At 46.6% G+C, this 19,981-nt stretch overlaps 1 protein-coding gene across 2 annotated transcripts in view; it reads left to right on the forward strand.

The window, feature by feature from the left end:
- The window catches only part of ARHGEF2 (Rho/Rac guanine nucleotide exchange factor 2), a 36,747-nt gene extending 18,581 nt beyond the window's left edge, over positions 1-18,166 (forward strand). The window contains exons 4-24 of one of the 2 annotated variants that reach the window (XM_044677196.1): positions 5,434-5,578; positions 7,793-7,860; positions 8,197-8,260; positions 8,613-8,742; positions 8,943-9,052; positions 9,196-9,336; positions 10,174-10,424; positions 10,618-10,743; positions 10,988-11,105; positions 11,248-11,496; positions 12,890-12,966; positions 13,199-13,368; positions 13,732-13,799; positions 14,310-14,510; positions 14,818-14,937; positions 15,651-15,718; positions 15,882-15,917; positions 16,130-16,180; positions 16,374-16,826; positions 17,200-17,383; positions 17,742-18,166. In XM_044677196.1, the coding sequence (XP_044533131.1) occupies positions 5,434-5,578; positions 7,793-7,860; positions 8,197-8,260; positions 8,613-8,742; positions 8,943-9,052; positions 9,196-9,336; positions 10,174-10,424; positions 10,618-10,743; positions 10,988-11,105; positions 11,248-11,496; positions 12,890-12,966; positions 13,199-13,368; positions 13,732-13,799; positions 14,310-14,510; positions 14,818-14,937; positions 15,651-15,718; positions 15,882-15,917; positions 16,130-16,180; positions 16,374-16,826; positions 17,200-17,383; positions 17,742-17,815 (2,904 nt within the window). In that variant the 3' untranslated portion in view covers positions 17,816-18,166. Of the gene's footprint in view, positions 1-5,433; positions 5,579-7,792; positions 7,861-8,196; positions 8,261-8,612; positions 8,743-8,942; positions 9,053-9,189; positions 9,337-10,173; positions 10,425-10,617; positions 10,744-10,987; positions 11,106-11,247; positions 11,497-12,889; positions 12,967-13,198; positions 13,369-13,731; positions 13,800-14,309; positions 14,511-14,817; positions 14,938-15,650; positions 15,719-15,881; positions 15,918-16,129; positions 16,181-16,373; positions 16,827-17,199; positions 17,384-17,741 lie in introns of those variants that run through there. The other variant, XM_044677195.1, reaches the window with a different exon arrangement.
- Positions 18,167-19,981: the final 1,815 nt, after the last annotated feature.

The raw sequence follows: 19,981 nt of genomic DNA on the forward strand, positions 1-19,981 counted from the left end.
GGGGGGGGGAAGCTAGGAAGTATGGTCTTAGGTAGGAAGGTGGGACTCACCAGAATGTCAGGAGCTTTTTTTCCCTAACAAACCAAATTGGTTTCCTGCCAACGGGAGTCCTAGTGCACAGGGTGCTGTTGGGCATCTGGGGGCTCATATAGGTTCTGAAAGGTAAGACCTCACTGGAGAGAATTCTGTTGCTCTATGGACTACTGTAAGTCCTTTATATCATATTTAATACATGTTTTGTAGGGTGAAATAAAGGCTTCCCTGTGCAAGGGGGGGGGAGAGTGGGACCTAGATGGCTTATAAATCTCTTTCTGCTTTAAATTTATGATCTTATGATCTCCAAGGGGCCAGCAATACAGCAACAGAAATGAAGGCAACAAGAAGGGCACCTTGGGGAGTAAAATCAGAAATGAGGGGGAGAGACCCTAATGTATCTTTAACTCCACAGGGAACAGACTAGGCAGAAAGGACTAAGTTGCATTAAGAAAAAAGGAAATTAACATAAAAGGTTTTCTGATGATTGGATCTGGGAAACCCTGGATTAGAGAATAAGAGTCCCCTTCCCTGGAGGTCTTGGAGGAGAAGGAAGTGGGTTGGAGGAGGTCCTATCTTATTGAAGGAGTGATAATACCAGAAGAGCTTTGTAAAAATAAAAATAAAACTATCTAGCTTACCCTTGAGTAGCTCTTTTGGCAGTCTGGTTCATCCCTTCCAACCCAGAACCCTGGGGCGGGCACAAATTACCTCCTACAATAGCACTAGGCAGTGCCAGGGGCCAGCTCCCTTCTTGGCAGCACCCAAGCTGATATGTGCTGTTGTTGCTGCCCACTATTTACCGGACCAGAAAGGGGTTCACTTCAGGAGAGGGTAAGTTCCTGGAGCTTGAGGTAGGCAGGATCTTAGATGCCAGTGGACTCAGTTAGGGGGCGTAGATATTTGAGGAAAGAGGAGATCTATCCTATGTCCCCAACCAAAGTCTCTGGTTTCCCTAATTTTGTCCTTATCCTTCCCCCAATTCCATGGATTCTTGCCTCCTAGATTTGGAATTTAGAAGGCAAGAGAGCTCTCTGGGAAAATGAAATTATTGGAGGTCCAAAGATAGAGTTGAGAGTTAGAGAAATTGAGATTTAAGGCAGGAATATGAAAAAGGAAGAGAGATGCCAGGGCATAAGGGCAAGATCTGGGGTACCATGCTGTTAGGGTGACAGAGCTATATAGCCAACTTTGATCTAGGTATGGGAGGGTAAAGAAAAGGTAAGGAAGGATTTGGGTGTGGGGAATCCTTAAGGGTTTGAAAGGTTATTGGGGAGAACCTGTAATATTAGAAGAGATGCTGCCAGACCAAGATGGAGGGATGTTACACTGCAGAAGAAGGATTTTCAGATGGGATGGAGTGAGATAGAAGGTTTCAGAATGGAGGAGTGGAAGGTAGATTTGCTGCTTTCCTGAAAGTAGTGGTATAGATAGAAATTGATCTGCTTGGAAGCAAAGGAAAGGATATAATAGATGAGGATTATGGTGTGGGGAGGGCCAGAGGGTGGGTAAAATGGAAAAAAACCAAACAAAAGGTAAAAATAACTGAGGAGGCAGAGGAAAAGAACTGGAAAAGAAGAGGGGAAGATACGAGATGAAAGGGATGAAAAAAACAGAGCAGAAAGAGATGGAGGTTTGGGAAAAAGGCAAAAAGTGGCCAGGATATCAGGGACTGCCGACTTTGCTTATTTCTGACCAACTATGCACAAGGAAGGGGAGATATAGTTCTGGGATACCCCACATCCAGGTCCTATACCCTTGTGTACTGCCCCTGCTTCTGACTCAGCCTTCCATTACTTCCCCTTTTTGACCCCAGGCGCCATGACAACCTTTTCCCCACTTAATTCTCTCTGTGCTATGGTGATTTCAGACTGAGAACCAGGACTACACAGTCTCTCTAAATAAGATTCCCAGAATCTGAGTCAATAATTATACCTGACGTTCATCTAATGTTATTGGGCATGGAGCTCTACTAGGCTCAAGGGAAGATAAAAAGTTCAAAACAGGTTCTCTTTTTTTCTTTACATGGTATTTTTTAAAAATAAAGTCTTAACTGTCAAAGGGTAGGATCAGTTTTGTGACTCATTCTGTGTGGAAATAGTACTGTCCAAAAAGTTTATACCCAGTCATGTGATAAAGTGCCTTTTCCCCTAGGCTTTCTAACATGGAATATAATGGGGGGGGGGTTGAGGTGAGAATAGGGAGGGTGATTTTTGGTTATTTTAGTGAGAGTCACACTATTTAGTATAAGGTGTAGATGGCCTTCATGGATCTTACAGTCTAATAAGAGGATAAGATACAAAGATTACTGTTTCCCACAATAATACATATGAAGTACATTAGGAAAATATGAAAATGATTTGTGAGGTTTTAGGAAGAAGGCAGCATTGCATTAATAGAAAGCATAGCAGTAGCTAGGTAGCTCAGTTGCATTGAGAGCCAATCCTAGAGTCCAGAGAACCTGGGTTCAAATCTGGCCTCAGACATTTCCTAGCTGTGTGACCCTGGGCAAGTCACTTAACCCCCATTGCCTACCCCTTACCAATATTGTGTCTTGGAACTGATACTTAATATCAGTTCTAAGACAGAGAGTAAGGGTTTTGTTTTTGTTTTTTAAACCTTTTACCTTCCATCTTAGAATCAATACTATGTATACTATGTATTGATTCTAAGGCAGAAGAGTGGTAAGGGCTAGGCAATGGGGGTTAAGTGACTTTGCCAGGGTCACACAGCTAGGAAGTGTCTGAGGCCAGATTTTAATCCAGGACCTCCCATCCCTATGCCTGACTCTCATTCCATAGAGCCACCCCGCTGCCCCCATTGTTTGTTTCTTTGTTTGTTTTCCTCAAAGAAAGATTCAGAAAATCTGGATTTGATTCCCAGCTTTGCACTTAATCCCTCCAGTAACCTTTTTGGTTCTGTTTTCCTTGTCTGTAAAATAAAAGGATCAGACCAGGTCCAAATTCAAAATCCCATGGAAAAATTAACTTTTACAAGGGATTTTAAGGAAACCTTAATAGGGAGGGGGGGGCCACATTTGAGTTAGGCTTTAAAGGACTGTTAGGAATTCACTGAGTAGAGAAGGCAGGGAGAACATTTTAGTCATAAGAAACTATATGGTCAGAAGTACAGGAGATGAGGAAGGTTGAGGTTTAGGAGAAAGACTCATTTAGTTTGGCCAGAGTATAGAGTGCTTAAAGGAGAACATGGTTTTGTGGAGTGTTGAATTTAGAACTGGGAGAGGCCTTGGTTTGAATATTACCTCCAGCTGTTACTTGCTCTAGGACAGTGGGTGAGTGACTTAACCTCTGTGAGTCTCAGATGCTTTCGTTTGAAAAAAAAATCAGAATAAAAAGGGGAATACCAGAAACCAAGAACCTAGTTCCAAATGGTAGTTATAAGGAATAAAAGAAGTAACATCCCTGGAGTGCTTTCTATATTGATGGGTGCTGGAAAGGGATAGCAGAGGATCTTGATTGCCAGATCAAGTACCAAGAAGTTTGGACTTGCCTGGGTAGGCAGGTAGCCATCAGAGGTAATTGAGTTGAGAAGTGATAGAAGCATATCTATAAGTAAGGAAACTCAGGACTGTATCTCAAGCCTTCTGTTCTAACATCTCTTGTTTTGCGGGTTGAGAGAAAAAGAAGAGCTAACATTTTTATAACACTTTAGAGTTTGACCATCATATGTATAGATATATTACATACCCATCTTACAGATGAGCAAAGAGGCTCAGTGATGTCATATATCTTGGCCAGTGAGCTCATAGTTCATAAATGTCAGAAGTGAAGGCCAAATTCAGGTTTCTCCTACCCTCAAATCCAGTCTGTGTTTTTCTTCTCCATCAAAGGGCCTCTCCAGGGACTGGCATTTTTTATTTCCCTTTGCCTTTTCCTTCAGGTCTAAAGGAAAGATCCAGGGATCAGATTCAGGAGCCATGTAGGAGGGCCCTAAAGTTTCTAGGGATAATGATACTCTCATCTCATCTTCACTGGCTCTTTCAGAGGCTTAAGGTGTTGCAGACTGATTAGAAGAGAGTTCAGAGGATTGTGCCTCTGAACTAGGATATTGTCTGAATTTAGGGGTTTGGAAAATGGATAAGACAGTATACCATAGTGGAATAACCCTTCTGGAATCAGGAGAGATTTGAGTTAGCATTTGAATTTCATCTTAGCCTTGGGCAAATTCCTTTTCTCTGAACCTTAGTTTTGTCATCTTTAAAATGGAGATAATGTCTATGATACCTATCTCACAAGGTAAGGGGAATGAAATTTCTTTATAAACTTTTAATCTCTGTAGAAATGTAAGAAATAAGGCTAAGCATATTTAGCATCTGAGACTTGATACATTTCTCAGGTTGGTATGTATGTATGTAGGAAGAGATTGTATTTTCTTTTATATCCATAGAGTTAGAACTAATATTATAGTGGAGAAAGGATTTAGGTCAGAGAGCAAAGAGGAATTTCAGGACTTTGAGAAACTAAGAGAAATTAAGAAAGGGTTTCCTCCTAGAGTATCTCAAAGAGTGAAAAGGAAAAGGTTAATTTGGTAAAAGGAATGAAAGTTAGAATCCAGGAAAGATTTTCTGAGAGAAGCAAGGGAGACTTCACAATTTCCTTTCCTAACAATCTAGGAGGAAAAGGGTATCCAAATTGGTTCAGTCTGGAAAAAAAAACAAAAACAAAAAATGTTCATTTTGCCTAAGATAGGGGCATAGATATAGTGACCCCATCCCCAGGAAAAATCTCTGTTTGTTTAGGGTGAGGATGAAGGAGAACATCTAGCTCTACTAGGGTAAGGTCAAAGCTAGAGATTCTGACTCTTGGTTTTGGGGGTGGGATTCCCACCCCCACCCTATCTGATCTGGGGAATCTCCTTGCTCCCCCTGCTGTGGCTGCCACAGTGACGGCGGCTCTGACACTGGTTGTCATGGTTATAAGAGGAGCTAACTCCCAGAGTTGGTGAGCTGGCATCCTCTGCCTTGCCTGCACTTCCCTCCTCTCTGCGCATCTTCTCCCGGCAGAGGGAACACAGAAGCTCAAGGGGACAAGGAGAGCCCAGGCCTTGGGGGGTGAGGGGGTATTGTGGGTGAGAATTTTGAAGATCAAAGCAGGAAAGATGAGTGGCAATCGGAGGCAGCCAAGCCGTCGGGGCCAGGTGGGTAAGGGAGCCCTAGATGACTCTTTGGGGATCAAGTCACTGATGATTGGAAAATAAATGGAGGGCCCTTCTGAGCAGCTAGCTATTTCTTTAGCATCTATACTTTTAGCAATTATTATCTTTCTGGTAGTCCCTAGGCAGGACCTTCTGGTCACTAATAACTGAACCTATCTCTAGACCCTCTGTATTCTGCCCCAGATCTTTTCTAGCTTGATTCTATCTTTTCCATCTTCCTTGCAGAACCGGGAAAAAGAGAAGATGAAAGAAGCCAAGGATGCCCGCTATACTAATGGGCACCTTTTCACGACCATCTCTGTATCAGGCATGACGATGTGCTATGCTTGTAACAAAAGCATCACAGCCAAGGAAGCTCTTATCTGCCCAAGTAAGTTGCCAGGACCCTGAGGTTTGCTACCAGCTTGTTCTTATCTGGCCCTTATGCCTTTGTCCCTCCTTTGCTTCTTTCAACCTTAAAGATTCCCTGCATCTATAAACTCCAAGTGTTGGGGTCAGGTGCTTCTGTCTTGTTGTTGCCCTCTTATTCTGAGGAGTGGGTAGCCGTGGGAATATGTCAGAAGAGGATGCCGGAGGAGATGGCGAAAGAAAAGATGACATGTGGTAGGATATCTCCCCTGCAGCTGTTCTTCTGGCATCTCCTGCAGTGATTTTCTGTCTTTCTCTTGGATTCTCAATTCTGAAACATCTGTCCCAAAAACAACTGGAAGGGTGGGGGCAATAGGATGAAGAAAGAGAAGGAATGTGGGGCAATAGGGAGTGGGACAACTAAAAAGCTGCCAACTTTGCAGCTGGCCCTGTCCATCCTTTTGGGCAGGATGAGGAGTCAGGACTCTGGGATCCATTTGCCCCTTCCTATTCATGTAAACTGAGAACTGGGCTTGAGATCTTTGTCTAGAAAAAAGAATGGGATTATAGGTTCCAAGTTTCCCCAAATTCTAGTTAGCTCTAGAGTGAAAAAGGGAAGTCACATCAGGTTTGTGGTGTGAGCTTCTGACCTCCACCTAAACCTTAGAGTAGATAAAATTCTAATGATTTGGGATAAGATTATGGAACCCCTAGGAAGACCTTAAGAGGAAAGTCACTTAGCCTTGCTTCCCAGGTTCCCTTTCCCCCTTCCCCCCCAAAAAATGGGTAGCCAGAAGAATGGTTTTGATTAGGGCTGGAAATGCACTGAATAGGGTTTGTTTGGTTTTTTCAATCTGGCAATGCTGGGGAGCTTCAACCCTAAATCTCAAATGCCAATAGAGCTTGGGGAAGGGATGCTACAAGGAGAATTTATGGTACTTCCCTGACCTCTTTCCTATTTCAGGTGGGGGTTGGTAGAGGGCTATGGAGGTAAGAAGGGATCCCCAATCTAGATCCCTCCAGAGATCCTGAGAAAATTCCCAATCCGGAAGCCTGTTACCACGGGAACAGAGGGAGGCGGGTGGTGCTATTTTGGGAACAGGTAGAATGCGGAGGTTCGATCCAGAGACACCAAGGGATGGGGGTTGGAGGAAGGATCTCTGGAGGGGATAAAACTACCCCAGCACCTATTTTCCCCACCACCCCCTGGCCCCACCCTGTTTGCCTTGTATTTGTGGAAGTGAACAGGGTTCTGGGTATTGTCTGAAGGAGTTAGCAGAATTTCCGGTGTTGATGCAGTGGGGTTGGGGTGGGGAAGGGGAAGCTGGAGGGGGCGGGGTATATGATGGAGAAGGAGAGGGCTGGCCTGTCTCATTCTTAGCTTTAGCTTTTTAGACTATCCCTACTTCAGTGCCATAGATATGTCCTCCTGCCTGCCATTCACCTGGGCCTTCCCTACTTCAGAAATACTTCCTGACAAGTGAGAGACCCCTTTTGAGAGTCTACTAAGTCCTGGGAGAGCAGATATTGCTGAGTTCTTAGGAAGGAACTGAGACAGGCCAGAGTTGAATCAAGACCAAATTTGGGGCCTCAGTCTGCCTTCAAGGTCTTTTGAGTTCTGCATTCTTCCCTAGCATAATCTCTGAGCTACTTAGGCCTAAAGAAAGCATCTGTGGTCATGTTCCATGTTGATGCCAGTTCACTGCCTTTGCAACAACCATTACTCTGAATTCCTTCTCTTCCAGGGAGCTTTGTGCTGTGTATCTACCCTGGGCTAACTCTGGTACCCAGCAGTGGTTGCTCCCTTCCCTCTTTTTTCCCCAAGCATCTTTGAGCTAAGGTTTTTCCCTTTTCTTTATTGCATAGTCAATTCTCTCTGGTTCTGTGGCCCCCAGGACTTGTTCCCTTCTCCATTTATTTCCTATTGCTGAGGGATTGACTAGAAGAAACCACGTAGGGCATAAGAGCAGATGAGGGCACTCCTCATCTTCCACTTTACTAGTCCTCACTCTTGAACTTGGTTACTGTTCTCTTCCACCCTTAGTCTACAAGGGAGAGGGATACCTATGAGGTAAATGATGGAACAGGAAGCTGAGATGCTATTGGGTTGAAGGGATAGTATATGAAGAACTAGGGATGAGAGACAATGATGAGATCGCCCTTTTGTGGGTGGTGAGATATAGTGATATGTATGTGTCTGTCCCCTCCTTTCAACCTCATTCTCCTATCCTCCCAGCTTGCAACGTGACCATCCATAACCGATGTAAAGACGCTCTTGCCAACTGCACCAAGGTCAAGCAGAAGGTGAGAAGGCAGGGATCAAGCCCAGAAGAGTGTAGAGCAGGTTCCAGAAATTGAGAAGGCCAGGCCCATATGGGCATCGAGCTGGGTTGGTGTTGCCTCCAAAATCCTTTTCCAGTCTAGTCTACCTGGAACAATCCAGAGAGGGTGTTGAAGGGCTGCCCAGTCACCCCCAGAGTCCCCATTGCCCTTGTTTATCTGCTGGGAACTTAGCAATTTCTCTGGGTGGTGCTCTCCTATACCAGGCTTACTCAAGGGAGGCAGGCCCTTTGCTGGCCAGTTAAGTAGCTCTAAACTTGTTGGGTAATGATGTTCTCTATTTGCCCTGCTGCCCTAAAGCAACAGAAGGCTGCCCTGCTCAAGAACAGTACTGCTTTGCAGTCAGTCTCCCTTCGGAGCAAGAGTAAGTACAACCCACGCCCCACTCCCCATATGGCTGTCTAGATGCTGGGCTCTGCTGCCACCTTTAGGCCATTCCCTTCCTTCTTCATAGCCATAGAACTAGAGGGGGTCGACTCTTGGGTTCTTCCTGGATAGGGTGGAGGGCTGGGGCACTAGGGTCCAAATAAGTGTTAAGAGAGAGGCTTGGGGAGGGCAAGTAACCTATACCCTACCTTGTCTGGGATATGTGTGGTGAAGTAGGGATATCTAATTCTAAAAAAAGTACTAAATGCCATAGCCAAAGAAGAGACCCATTGGTCTCTTACCTTCCTTACTACCCAAGCTGGGTTTTCCCCACTTCCTTATTCCCACAGCCACCATCCGAGAGCGCCCTAGCTCTGCTATCTACCCCTCCGACAGCTTTCGCCAGTCCCTGCTTGGCTCTCGAAGAGGCCGATCCTCCCTTTCCCTGTCTAAGAGCGTCTCCACTACCAACATTGCTGGGTAAGCTGTTGGTTTTTTTTGCTGGGGAGAAAGGAATATTTGTCCAGACAAGTGGGGGAAGCACTCCTTGTCTTCTTTGTTTAGTTAGGAAGATGAGAAGCATGACTTGGGAGTTAAGAGATAAACTTAGAGTAGGGGCTTCCAGGTAGTTCTGCCTGGGTTCCCTACTGCTGACACCCGAACACACATTTTCCCCTTAGGCACTTCAATGATGAGTCCCCCTTGGGCCTTCGAAGGATTCTTTCTCAGTCTACAGACTCCCTCAACATGCGAAACAGAACGCTATCTGTGGAGTCTCTCATAGATGAGGGTAAGGAATGGAAACAGGCAAAAGCCTTGGAGGGAGGAGGTTCTGCCTGGGACGGCCCAGGGCCTAAGAAGACAGGAACCTGGGCTCCAGGGGAAGACAGCATTGCTCTGAGGCTGCACCGTCACCCCTTCCCCCAGGTGCAGAGGTGATTTACAATGAGCTCATGAGTGACTTTGAGACAGATGAGAAGGACTTTGCAGCAGATTCCTGGAGTCTGGCAGTAGACAGTAGCTTTCTACAGCAACACAAAAAAGAGGTGATGAAGCGCCAAGATGTCATCTATGGTAAGCAGGGGCCCCAGGCCACGGTGGAACTTCAGGTCCCTTGTGCTTTCAAGACCAGTGACTCCCATATTCCATTCTTTCCCTCTTCCTTTCTCAGGCCCTATTGAATCCCTTTCTCAGATTTCTCAGAGACCCCTCTACTTGCTGACTCATTGGCCTCTGAGTCATTTCCTCAGTGCCCCGTTGGTTTCTGGGTAGGGCCCTATCCCTGACTCTTTGGCTCACTTTTGGAAGCCTTTGTAGTCTCTCTTTAGCTTTTCATTTCAACTCAGGTAACCACTAACTCTTTGAGGAGCTGGTTTTGGGTCTAGGACTGTGCTTAGAACTGTAGGGAATTCAGATTGTCCCTGAAGGACTTTATAAAGTAGGGAGATAAGCCATCTGTGTGACTTTGGGCAAGGCACTTAACCTCTGTGGCCTCCGTTTTCTTATTTGTAGGGGGTTAGACTAGATGATCTTGTGTCTCTTCTGCCTTATAGCTAAAAGCGTCATGGAATAGTGAATGGAAGAGCTGGGCTAAGAGTCAGGAAGACCTAGGCTGAAGTCCTGCTTTTAGACACTTATTAACTGGGAGACCCTGGCCAAGTTCCTTAAACCCAAGTCTGTTTCCTCCTCTGTGAAATGGAAATAACACTAATTTCTACATTAAGAGGCTGTTGTGAGAATCATATGAGAAATGGATATAAAGCACTTTGTAAACCTAAAACCATTTTGTAAATATCATCCTCATCATCATTATCATTAATATTATGGCCTGAAACAGTAATACAAAATAGCATATGGCGAGTCAGCCTGTCCCCTCGTTCCTTGACCGACACTTTGACCCACCTCACCCAGAGCTGATCCAGACAGAGCTGCACCACGTGAGGACATTGAAGATCATGACCCGGCTGTTCCGAACGGGGCTGCTGGAGGAGCTACAGCTGGAGCCAGCCCTCGTACAAGGCCTTTTTCCTTGTGTGGATGAGCTCAGCGACATCCACACCCGCTTCCTCAGCCAACTGCTGGAACGTCGACGCCAAGCTCTTTGCCCAGGCAGTACCCGAAATTTTGTTATCCACCGGCTGGGGGACCTGCTGATTAGCCAGGTGAGGAGAGGAAAGAGGGCCTGCTGGAGGATGTGGGTGGTGGGTTTTTTTTCTGCAACCTCAGGGATTGCAGGAGAAGAGAGGAATTGGGGAAAGCAAAGACTTCCTTGAGAAGCAGAAGGCTGCACATAGGCTGGGCCTCAGTTTTGTTAATCTTGTCTTCAGGTATGTTAACTTGTCTCTTGGCCTCTAGTTCTCAGGCTCCAGCGCAGAGCAGATGCGTAAGGCCTATTCTGAGTTCTGTAGCCGCCATACCAAGGCACTCAAACTCTACAAGGAACTCTATGCTCGAGATAAGCGCTTTCAGCAATTCATCAGAGTAAGTAAGACTTTGCCATGACCTCTCCCTAAAAGTCCATTTGGTCCTTAACTCCAAGGACTTTCTTCATCCCCAGTCTCTATCTTGTGTGGAAAATTAAAGTCTTTGGAACTAGAATCTCCACTGACCCTCTTGGACCTCACCATCCTTGGCCCTACCCTCTCTGTTCTGCCCCATCATACCCCACCCAGGGAATTCCTCCCCATCTGATCTTGCTTCTTCTGATCCAACCCTGATCCTGCAGAAGGTGACCCGTTCCACGGTGCTTCGACGGCATGGGGTGCAGGAATGCATCTTGTTGGTGACACAGCGTATCACCAAGTACCCTGTACTCATCGACCGGATCCTGCTGCATTCCCGTGGTGAGGAGGATGGCCTGAGGATTGGGCCAGGAAGCTGATAGGACTAGAGACAGCCTCTGAGAGGGGAGCCAGGTTAGATAGAGTGAGGGTGGCTAGGATGGAGATGACCTCTTCACCCCCAACTACCCTGGCTGTCCCCCAGGCAATGAAGAGGAACATCGAGACCTGACAACAGCCTTGGGGCTGGTGAAGGAGCTGCTGTCAGCAGTAGACCAAGAGGTACATGAGCTGGAGAAGGGAGCTCGCCTGCAGGAGATCTATGGACGCACAGATTCTCGTGCCCAGGCCCCAGTGCCCGGCAAGGGGCCCTTTATCCGAGAAGAGCTTCTACGTCGAAAGCTGCTACATGATGGTTGCCTGCTCTGGAAAACAGCCACAGGGCGCTTCAAAGGTCAGTTCTTCCTGACCCCATGGCCAATGGCCTGACACAGTCAGGGAATGAGGTAGCTCATATCCTATCCTGAAGATAACCTTAGAGGAAGAGAGATAGTCTTTGTCAGTCACCTCAGTTTATGGCCCTCCTTCCCATTGTTAGCTGAAAGATAAACTTCCCTCCAAGAGCACATTCTTCCCCTACAGAGGCCAGTGTAATGCATGTGCTTCAGCGGCAGTACTTAGGGCTTGGGGGGCAGAGAGAGACAATGTTCCTAGGGCACTGAGAGAGAACTGAAAAGTTCCTGCAGAAAGATTTCTGGAGGAGGGCAGAGGTGAGATAGGAATGGGGGAAATAAGGGCAAGTTTTCCCACTCTCCCTCCTCTCTGAATTGGTCTGCCCTGGGAACAGATTCTCACTGGTGTGTGAATTGGCTTTAAAACCAGGGCTAAACTGGACTTTTGTACTCCCTTTATAAAACTTCCAGGCTTCTGACTTGGATCTTGTCAGTCTTTACTAACCTCCTCCTTCCTTCCACTCCCCTCTCTCCCATCCCTCCCACGCAGCAGCTAAGAATATAAACCATGGAGGTTAAAAATAGCAAGGCTGGAGAGCTTTATTTTCTGAAGTATTTGACAAAACACCTCCCCATCTCCCTGCCATGCCCAAAAGGACTGTAAGGTCCCTAAGGGCAAAAGGGAAGACAATATCTCTCCCTCCAGAGCCACCTTCTCCATGTTATAGAAGTCTCCTGCTCAGGCTTAAGAGTCCCACACAGAGTCAGGGGGATAGAAGGAGAAGGCCTCTAGGGTAGGGACCTAGAAAGACTGGGGAGGAAGGGTACTGTGGAGCTGAAGAAAGATGGGATTGTTTAACCTGAAGAAGATCAATCTGTGATTGGGGGTGATGGCAGCAAACTAAGATTTGGTAAGGATCTTTGGGTCTGTGAAGGTTAATTTTGCAGCAGAGAGGGACCTGCTGTTCTCTTCCACTGACTAGAAAACGAGAGGGTGTAAGCATATGCTGCAGTAGGAGGGATTTAGGTTAGGTATCAAAACGGACTTGACTGAGTTGGGAAGTAGAGGGACTGCAGACTAAAAAGGAATGGAAACCTTGGGCAGGAGATGTTTATATCTGATGGGTCATCTATCGTACTATCCAGAAGCATGGATGGAAACGTATTGATACTTCCAAGTCCTGTTCCAACCCAAGGTGAATCTGGAATTCCACAGAGTCACCTCCTTATGTTGGAGGAATTTAAGAGGAAAGGCAGAGGATCAGGGGGAAGGAGAGAGGAATTAGGAACTAATATTACCTAGTGAGGCAGACTTGGTCCTGGGGGAGAGATGGAGGAAGAGGAAAATCAAGTTTCTACTTCATCCATTGCTGACCGATGTCACCTCTCCTTCAGATGTACTGATGCTGCTGATGACAGATGTGCTAGTGTTCCTTCAGGAGAAGGACCAGAAGTATATATTTCCTGCCTTGGTAAGACCATTCCCCTCCTCTTCTGCCTCTCGGGTAGGCAGGCACCCCAAAAAACCCTAGAATCCTAGAGGTTCTAAAATCCAGTTTTTCCTCTAAATTGGCAAAATGCCAGACTTACCCAGTCAGCACTGACAGATCTCTAAGTACTTTCAAGAGACAAAGTTCCTATTGGAAGCATGAGATGCTAGGGCTCTTCAGCTTACTCCTCTTTTCCTTCAACTTCTCTTGTCAGGATAAGCCAGCAATAATCTCACTGCAGAACCTAATTGTTCGGGACATTGCTAACCAGGAGAAGGGGATGTTTTTGATTAGTGCTGCTCCCCCTGAGATGTATGAGGTCCACACAGCCTCCAGAGAGGATCGAAACACATGGATCCGGGTCATCCAGCAGAGTGTGCGTGTGTGAGTATTCAAGGGAATGCCCATGTCTCTGCCTCTCCATGTATGACAGTCAGTAATATTGATTGTGTGTGACATGTTATAGATTTGGGGAAACTGTTTAGAGCCCAGAGCAAATTCACCTCTCTCTTTTGTAAAACAGACTGGCTAAGTGAATAAGACCATGGAGTTGGTTGATCCATAAAGACTTCTTAGAAGAGGGAAATGTAAAACCAAAGTTGAGCATGATTTAAGTGGGCAGTATTCTGGGGAGGGGAATCAGTAGGCATGAAAGCTTAGGTGAAGGCAGGGGCATAGGCATACCTTAACCTTTGGTCTCTAAGCCCTTTCTTGCCTTGTCTCTGACTTGCCTGGTTTCCATCATAGATGCCCATCCAGAGAGGACTTCCCCCTGATTGAAACAGAAGACGAGGCCTACCTTCGACGGATCAAAAGTAATCATCATGCCCTCCTTACTCCACAACCTTGGTTGTTGCCACTCAAGCAACTTTTCTTCCTTTTTTTTTCCCATCACATTCACTATCCAAGTCTCTTCCTCACAAATAGCAGGCCCCCCCCCCCTTGTAACAAGTTTAGCAAAACAAAGCAAATCCAGACATTGGCCATCTCCTCTGCACCTCTGGCCCATCAGCTCTTTACCAAGAGGTCATTGCCACTGACCAGCATTCTTGACTTTCAAAATCATTTTCCTGATTCTGCTAATTTCATTCTGTATCATTTTATACAAGTCTCGCCATTTTTTCTGAATCCTTCATCTTTTCTTAGCGTGCTATCATATTCCATTACATTTAGATACTATTATTTGTTCACTCTTTTTCCAATTATCTAGCATCTTTTCCTATGTCTCCACTCTGTCCCTGATTTCTGCTCATCCTTGAGCCTTTTGATGTGGTTCTTCTCACCCTTCTTGCCCTTTATTTCTTGCTTTGCTTGTCCTCCTTCAGTGGAACTGCAGCAAAAGGACAGGGCACTGGTGGAGCTTCTGCAGGAGAAGGTGGGACTCTTTGCTGAGATGACCCAGTTCCAGGCAGAAGAAGATGGAGGGGGTGGAGGGCCACTGCCTACCTTGCCTCGTGGCCTATTCCGTTCTGAATCCCTGGAATCCCCTCGTGGGGAGAGATTGTTGCAGGATGCTATCCGTGAAGGTAAGAGAGCCCTCAGGGATAGACCGACAGAGATATACTCCAAACCTCAGATGTGCGCACATAGATATAGAAGGAAGCACATAGAGGCATGCCACCTCCTGAATGAGTACACCATACTTAATCCTGTCTCCGATATGCCTGGGATGGTCCTTGTCTTCCCCCTCCCTCATCCCTATCTCACTGCGTGCCTCTTCATATATCTGACCTTCCTTTTGATAGTCAATGCTTAGACATTAGAATCAGTTCCTTTTTATTCAGTACACAGTGCTGTGTCTACCTGACTTTCTCTTTTCTTTCTTCCCTGCAGTGGAGGGTCTGAAGGACCTGCTAGTTGGGCCTGGGCTAGATTTGCCCCTGATCCCACGGGAATTAGGCCTGTCTCTAGAGCCTGACAGCAGTGGCAACACCAGTCCTGGGGTCACTACTAGTAAGTGCCCAGATCTTAGGGGGGATTGAGGGCTTAAAGGGGAAGTTGGTAAGACTAGAAGATCATGACCTAAATGGGAAAATGGGAGGAGTAAAGAAAAAAAATGGGAAGAGATGGGGGAGTAGGGAATGTGTGTCCTGGGGCACAGAGATATAAGGAAATTATAATAAGTAATAGACATTTATAGAGCTATACAGTAATTTAAAGTGTACTAAGTGCTTTGCCCACATCACATCTTTGGATTTGGAAGGATTATCAGAGCAGTTTCAGCTTTTGATGCTACTAAGCTGGTATCTTGGCTCCATGGTGGTGAGGGGTGGGGTGGGGAACATGCTTCTTTAAGAAATTTGTGAGGGACAAGTAGTTGGCTTAGTGGATAAAGTGTTAGGCCTGGAAACAGAAGGTCTTGGGTTCAAACATGGCCTTAGACATTTCTTAGTTATGTGATCCTGAGCAAGTCACTTAACCCCAATTCTTGGAACCAATTCTTAATATCACTCTAAGACAGAAGGTAAGAGTTTAAGAAAAAAAAAATCGGTGAGGTAGATATTACAGGTGTTATATATTTTACATCAGAGAAGTGACTTGTCTATGGTCACACAGCTAGTTCATGTCAGATACAGGGTTTGAACCCAAATTTTACAGACTCTCAAACACAGAACTTTATCCACTATACCAGGAGTTTAGGACCATTTTTTTTTCTCTTCCAATAGATGGTGAAACAAGGACCTTTAACGGTTCCATTGAGCTCTGCCGAGCTGACTCAGACTCAAGTCAGAGGGTGAGTCCTCAGTGGGGTTGGTTCTCAGACCTGGCCAGGATGGGGAATAGATAACTGGCTTCTATTCATCTAGGGTCCCTGGGGGCCAAGGGACAATACCTTGGAGGGCTAAGGAGCTGAGACCTGAAGAGTCTCTAACTCTCCATCCTTCCCTTCACTGCAGGATCGAAATGGGAACCAGTTGAGATCTCCTCAGGAGGTAAGATAGGTAGATAAAGTGATAGGATTGATGACTAAAGTACTGAGGGAATTGAGGTCCCTGACCAGAGAAGCAATTAGAAGCCTAGTTGAGGGTGATGGTAGGAGAGGTCACCTATCTGGGATCAACTAACATGTTCCCCCACCCTCACCCCTCATTTAACTCTGAATTTGAATGTGTCTTTCTTATCCTACCCATTCTTCAATCCTCAGGAGGCCCTACAGCGACTAGTCAACCTTTATGGACTTCTCCATGGCCTTCAGGTGAGTGAGGACCTCCATCAGAATGGAGACCCAGTTCATGGAAGTGAGAGATTAAGGAGGCCCATTATCTTCAAAAATATTTTCCAAGAACTGACAGTCTGGGTGTCCCAGGAAAGATCCATTGGGTCTTTGGCATGCAGGGTTATTAGGGAAGGAGCATTGTGACTGATACACCCTTCTTACCCTACTCCAGGCAGCCGTGGCTCAGCAAGACACCTTGATGGAGGCAAGGCTTTCTGAGGGCCCCGAGCGACGGGAGAAGCTAGTGTTGTCCCGGGCCAATTCTCGAGATGGGGATGTAGGCAGGGCCGGAGGTGCCCCTGTGGCTCCAGAGAAGCAAGCCACAGAGCTGGCCCTGCTGCAGCGACAACACGCCCTGCTCCAAGAGGAGCTCCGTCGATGCCGACGGCAGGGGGAAGAGCGGGCAGCTGAGGCAGGCGGGTTAGAGGCTCGGCTTCGGGAAAGCGAACAGGCCAGGGCCCGGCTGGAGCGGGAGACCGAAGAGGTGAAAAAGCGACTGGCTGCCCTGGGTCAGGCTGAGCCACTCTCAGTTGAGGCGCCCTGGGCCCGCCGACCTCTGGACCCCCGGCGTCGAAGCCTCCCTGCTGGGGATGCCCTCTACTTGAGCTTCACCCCCCCTTCCCAGGTGAGCAGAGCCCCTCTGTGTGCTCTGGTACAAAACTGCTGATACTGAGACACTGGAGATCCTAAAATGAGTTGGGTGTGCTGGGGCTTAACTTTAAAAGGATGCTAGCTTAGTTGGGGGTTGGGCTGGACATCCCTTCCATCACAGCAAAGTGAAAAGAAATTGAGTATAGGCCTGGAAGAAATCCTAAGGCATTTCCTGAAAAGGTGTTTGGTTTGGGGAGCAGATGAGCCAAGGGCAAGTAGAAGAGGGGGAGAGCATAGAGCGGGTCTCAGGATTCTTTCTACTCACCCCATTCCCTAAGCAGAGTTAGGAGGCAGTCAGTTTGGGTCACTTCCTTGCCCTCTTTCCCACCTATCAGGTTGTCCCCCAGGTATGCCGAGGCCATGACCGCCTAGATCTGCCCTTGTCTACTCGCTCTATTCATCGGACCTTTGAGGACAGAGATGGGCCTGAGCTAGGCAGTCCCGAGGAGCGACTTCAAGATAGTAGTGATCCTGATACTGGCAGTGAAGAGGAGAGCTGTAGTCGCTTGACCCCACCACATAGCCCTCGAGGTGAGACTGAAAGGGAGGGGACAGGGAAGGCCACTGGGACATGAAGATCGTGGGAGACAGTGTTGGGGACTCCCTTCATTTCTCAGATTCATTGTGGGGTCTTTGCCTCAGCTCACTCACTGCCCCTTGCCCGGCAATGCTTTTTATAATTCTTCTGAAGGCACAAGATCTCTGGGGGGTGGAGGCAGGCTGGTCGTCCTGTTTTGTCAGGTGCTGATTGGATATGGGTACTCTGGGAGGCAAGTTTCCTGTTTTATTTGTGATTAGTTGATCACAGAGCCTCCCAGGAGGCAGGAAGGTTGGAGGGTTGGTATTTCCTTTCTGGCTCCTGATCATTGGTCACACTCTCTTTTTGTAGATTTCCCCCGAATGCAGGACATCCCAGAGGAGACTGAGAGTCGAGATGGAGAACCTATTGCCTCAGAGAGTTAAAGGGGCCCTTCCCCCATTTCCTATCCCCTCCATGACTATTTCTGGAGATGGAAAGTTGGGGGAGTAGCCTTTGGATATCCAAGTTATATAGGTGAGGGGGACACTTAATAGAACTGCTGGCTTTTGTGTTTCTCCTGCCCCCCTACCCCCAGACCTCCCAACTCAGGGAGAGTGAGATTGCTTGAGGGGGTCAGAAAGCTGTGGAAGATGCCTTCTGGTAACATCCATAAGCAGCACCACAGATGCCAATTTTTCAGACCCTTCCATCCCCCCATCTGGAAAGATTTATTTATTTATTGTTTATTAGCTGGGTGGGAGGGGAGGGAATTAAAGGACCAGGGACAAGGGAACCAAGCCATAAGGGGCCAGAAAATCTGGCCCTTTAACACTACTGGGGGGGGGGGGGAGGGAGGGAAGACCAACCAGGGATTAACCCTTCTGTTACTAGACTAACCCTCACCTTCATACTTGAGTGGGGGGGCCAAAATTACCAGAGCCAATCTGCCCTTTAAAAAGGGATATGGAGAGGGCAAGTATCCCTACCACTCCAAACTCCCTAATGCTGCTCATTCCAACCTCCATTGTAGCTCTGGGTGGGGCAGAGGGGCCATGGTTTCTAGGAACCCAGAATGGTCTAGAGTGGAGATTGGGATGGGACCAGTGGTAATGGTGGGAAATCCATTGGGAACACAATGTTTTGGGGTTTTGTTTGTTTTTTTTTTCTTTTTTGTACCAAAGCCGACTGCACGTGTTTTATATTTTTAAGAGAAGATCATAGGCAATTAGAGATGCTAATTCCAACTACCCCATGTCTCAGAGGAAATTTGGGAGTTAAGGTTGGGCAACAATATTTGTTCATCATAATCTACCCTGGTGAGGGGACCTCTCCTGGTTCCTCTCACTAGCCCATCTCCATTCAACTAGTTGGGAATGCATCACAGAAGTGTACGACATATCTGAGGGCCCTGTGGTTTGGTTGGAAAACCAATCTTGAATTTTCTCTTGGGGTATATTGGTAAATGCCACATACCCCTCCCACCTTGGCCCCAGCACTTTTCTGATGATTTGATTGTAAAAAAACCAAGCACACAGAATTAAAGACCTGGAACCCCATGTCTTGATTTTGTTTTCTGCAGGAAAATGAGAATGAAAATAAAGGGAGATCTGGGCTGGAAGATAATCCATTTGAAGGCAGATTCTCCCTTTTTAGGAATTGTAGTTCACACTGAGAGGTTAGCCAGATTTGAGCTGTAGACTTTAGGGAGCTCATTTGTAGTAAGCCCATCTCCCCTTGCTTTGGGTTTGGTTTAATCAAATCAATAAGCTTTTCTTCATCTCTTCTGGGGACCAAGCACCAGGGATGAATGAAACAAACTTTGCCCTCAAAGAACTTATATTCTACTGGGCCAGGCAACATATTTGTGCAGAGTCTAGGCATAATTCCAGCTTCTTTCTCTGCCATCCTACCTCATCGAGGCTGCTGTTGGTTTGTTCTTTGCTCCTATTGAGGAGTTGATTCTTTTCACTTCTTGATTTTTGGTCCTAAGGAGAACTTCCTGTTTCTGGTCAGTTTCATGTGCTGGGTTGAGAGGGATGAGATAAGGCCCTGAGAGGACTCCTCCCCTGTTGCTTCTTCCCTACTATGCCTGACACATCAATATTGACTCCTGGTTTATTTTAAGGACCCAGAATCTGAGATTGAAATTGAGTGAGACGAGGAGTATTTTCCTGCTCCTTTACTCTTCTTCCTAAAAGTACCCAAGTTCCAAGCTCTGTTGAATTTGTTGCATTTTCTTGATTCAGTTAAAATGTCCCAGACTCGGGATTAATACAACTTAATTGGAAAGAGGAGCAGGAAATTAGGGAGAGGGCTCCGTGTAGATGGTGAGTTGGTGTCATCCTAGATTAGTCAGAAGACAGACGTACAGAAACAGGCATAGAATGAATGAGGACATACTCTGAGACAGCAAGAAGCAGATTGTCAAAGACCCTGAAAGAAGTAGGGACGTATAAATATCACACCACAAAAAGTCTGAAATTAGGATCCTGCTTTATTCCTTTGAACCCTACTCCCCTTCCTGAAGTTCCTTTTAAACCTAATCCCAGAAGTCTCCCTTTCAGTAACATTTGCTTCAGCCTCCTAGAGAGGCCTCTCTCCCCATTATT

The sequence above is a fragment of the Gracilinanus agilis genome, chromosome 4 (genome assembly GCF_016433145.1).
Source record: "Gracilinanus agilis isolate LMUSP501 chromosome 4, AgileGrace, whole genome shotgun sequence".
NCBI lineage: Eukaryota > Metazoa > Chordata > Mammalia > Didelphimorphia > Didelphidae > Gracilinanus > Gracilinanus agilis.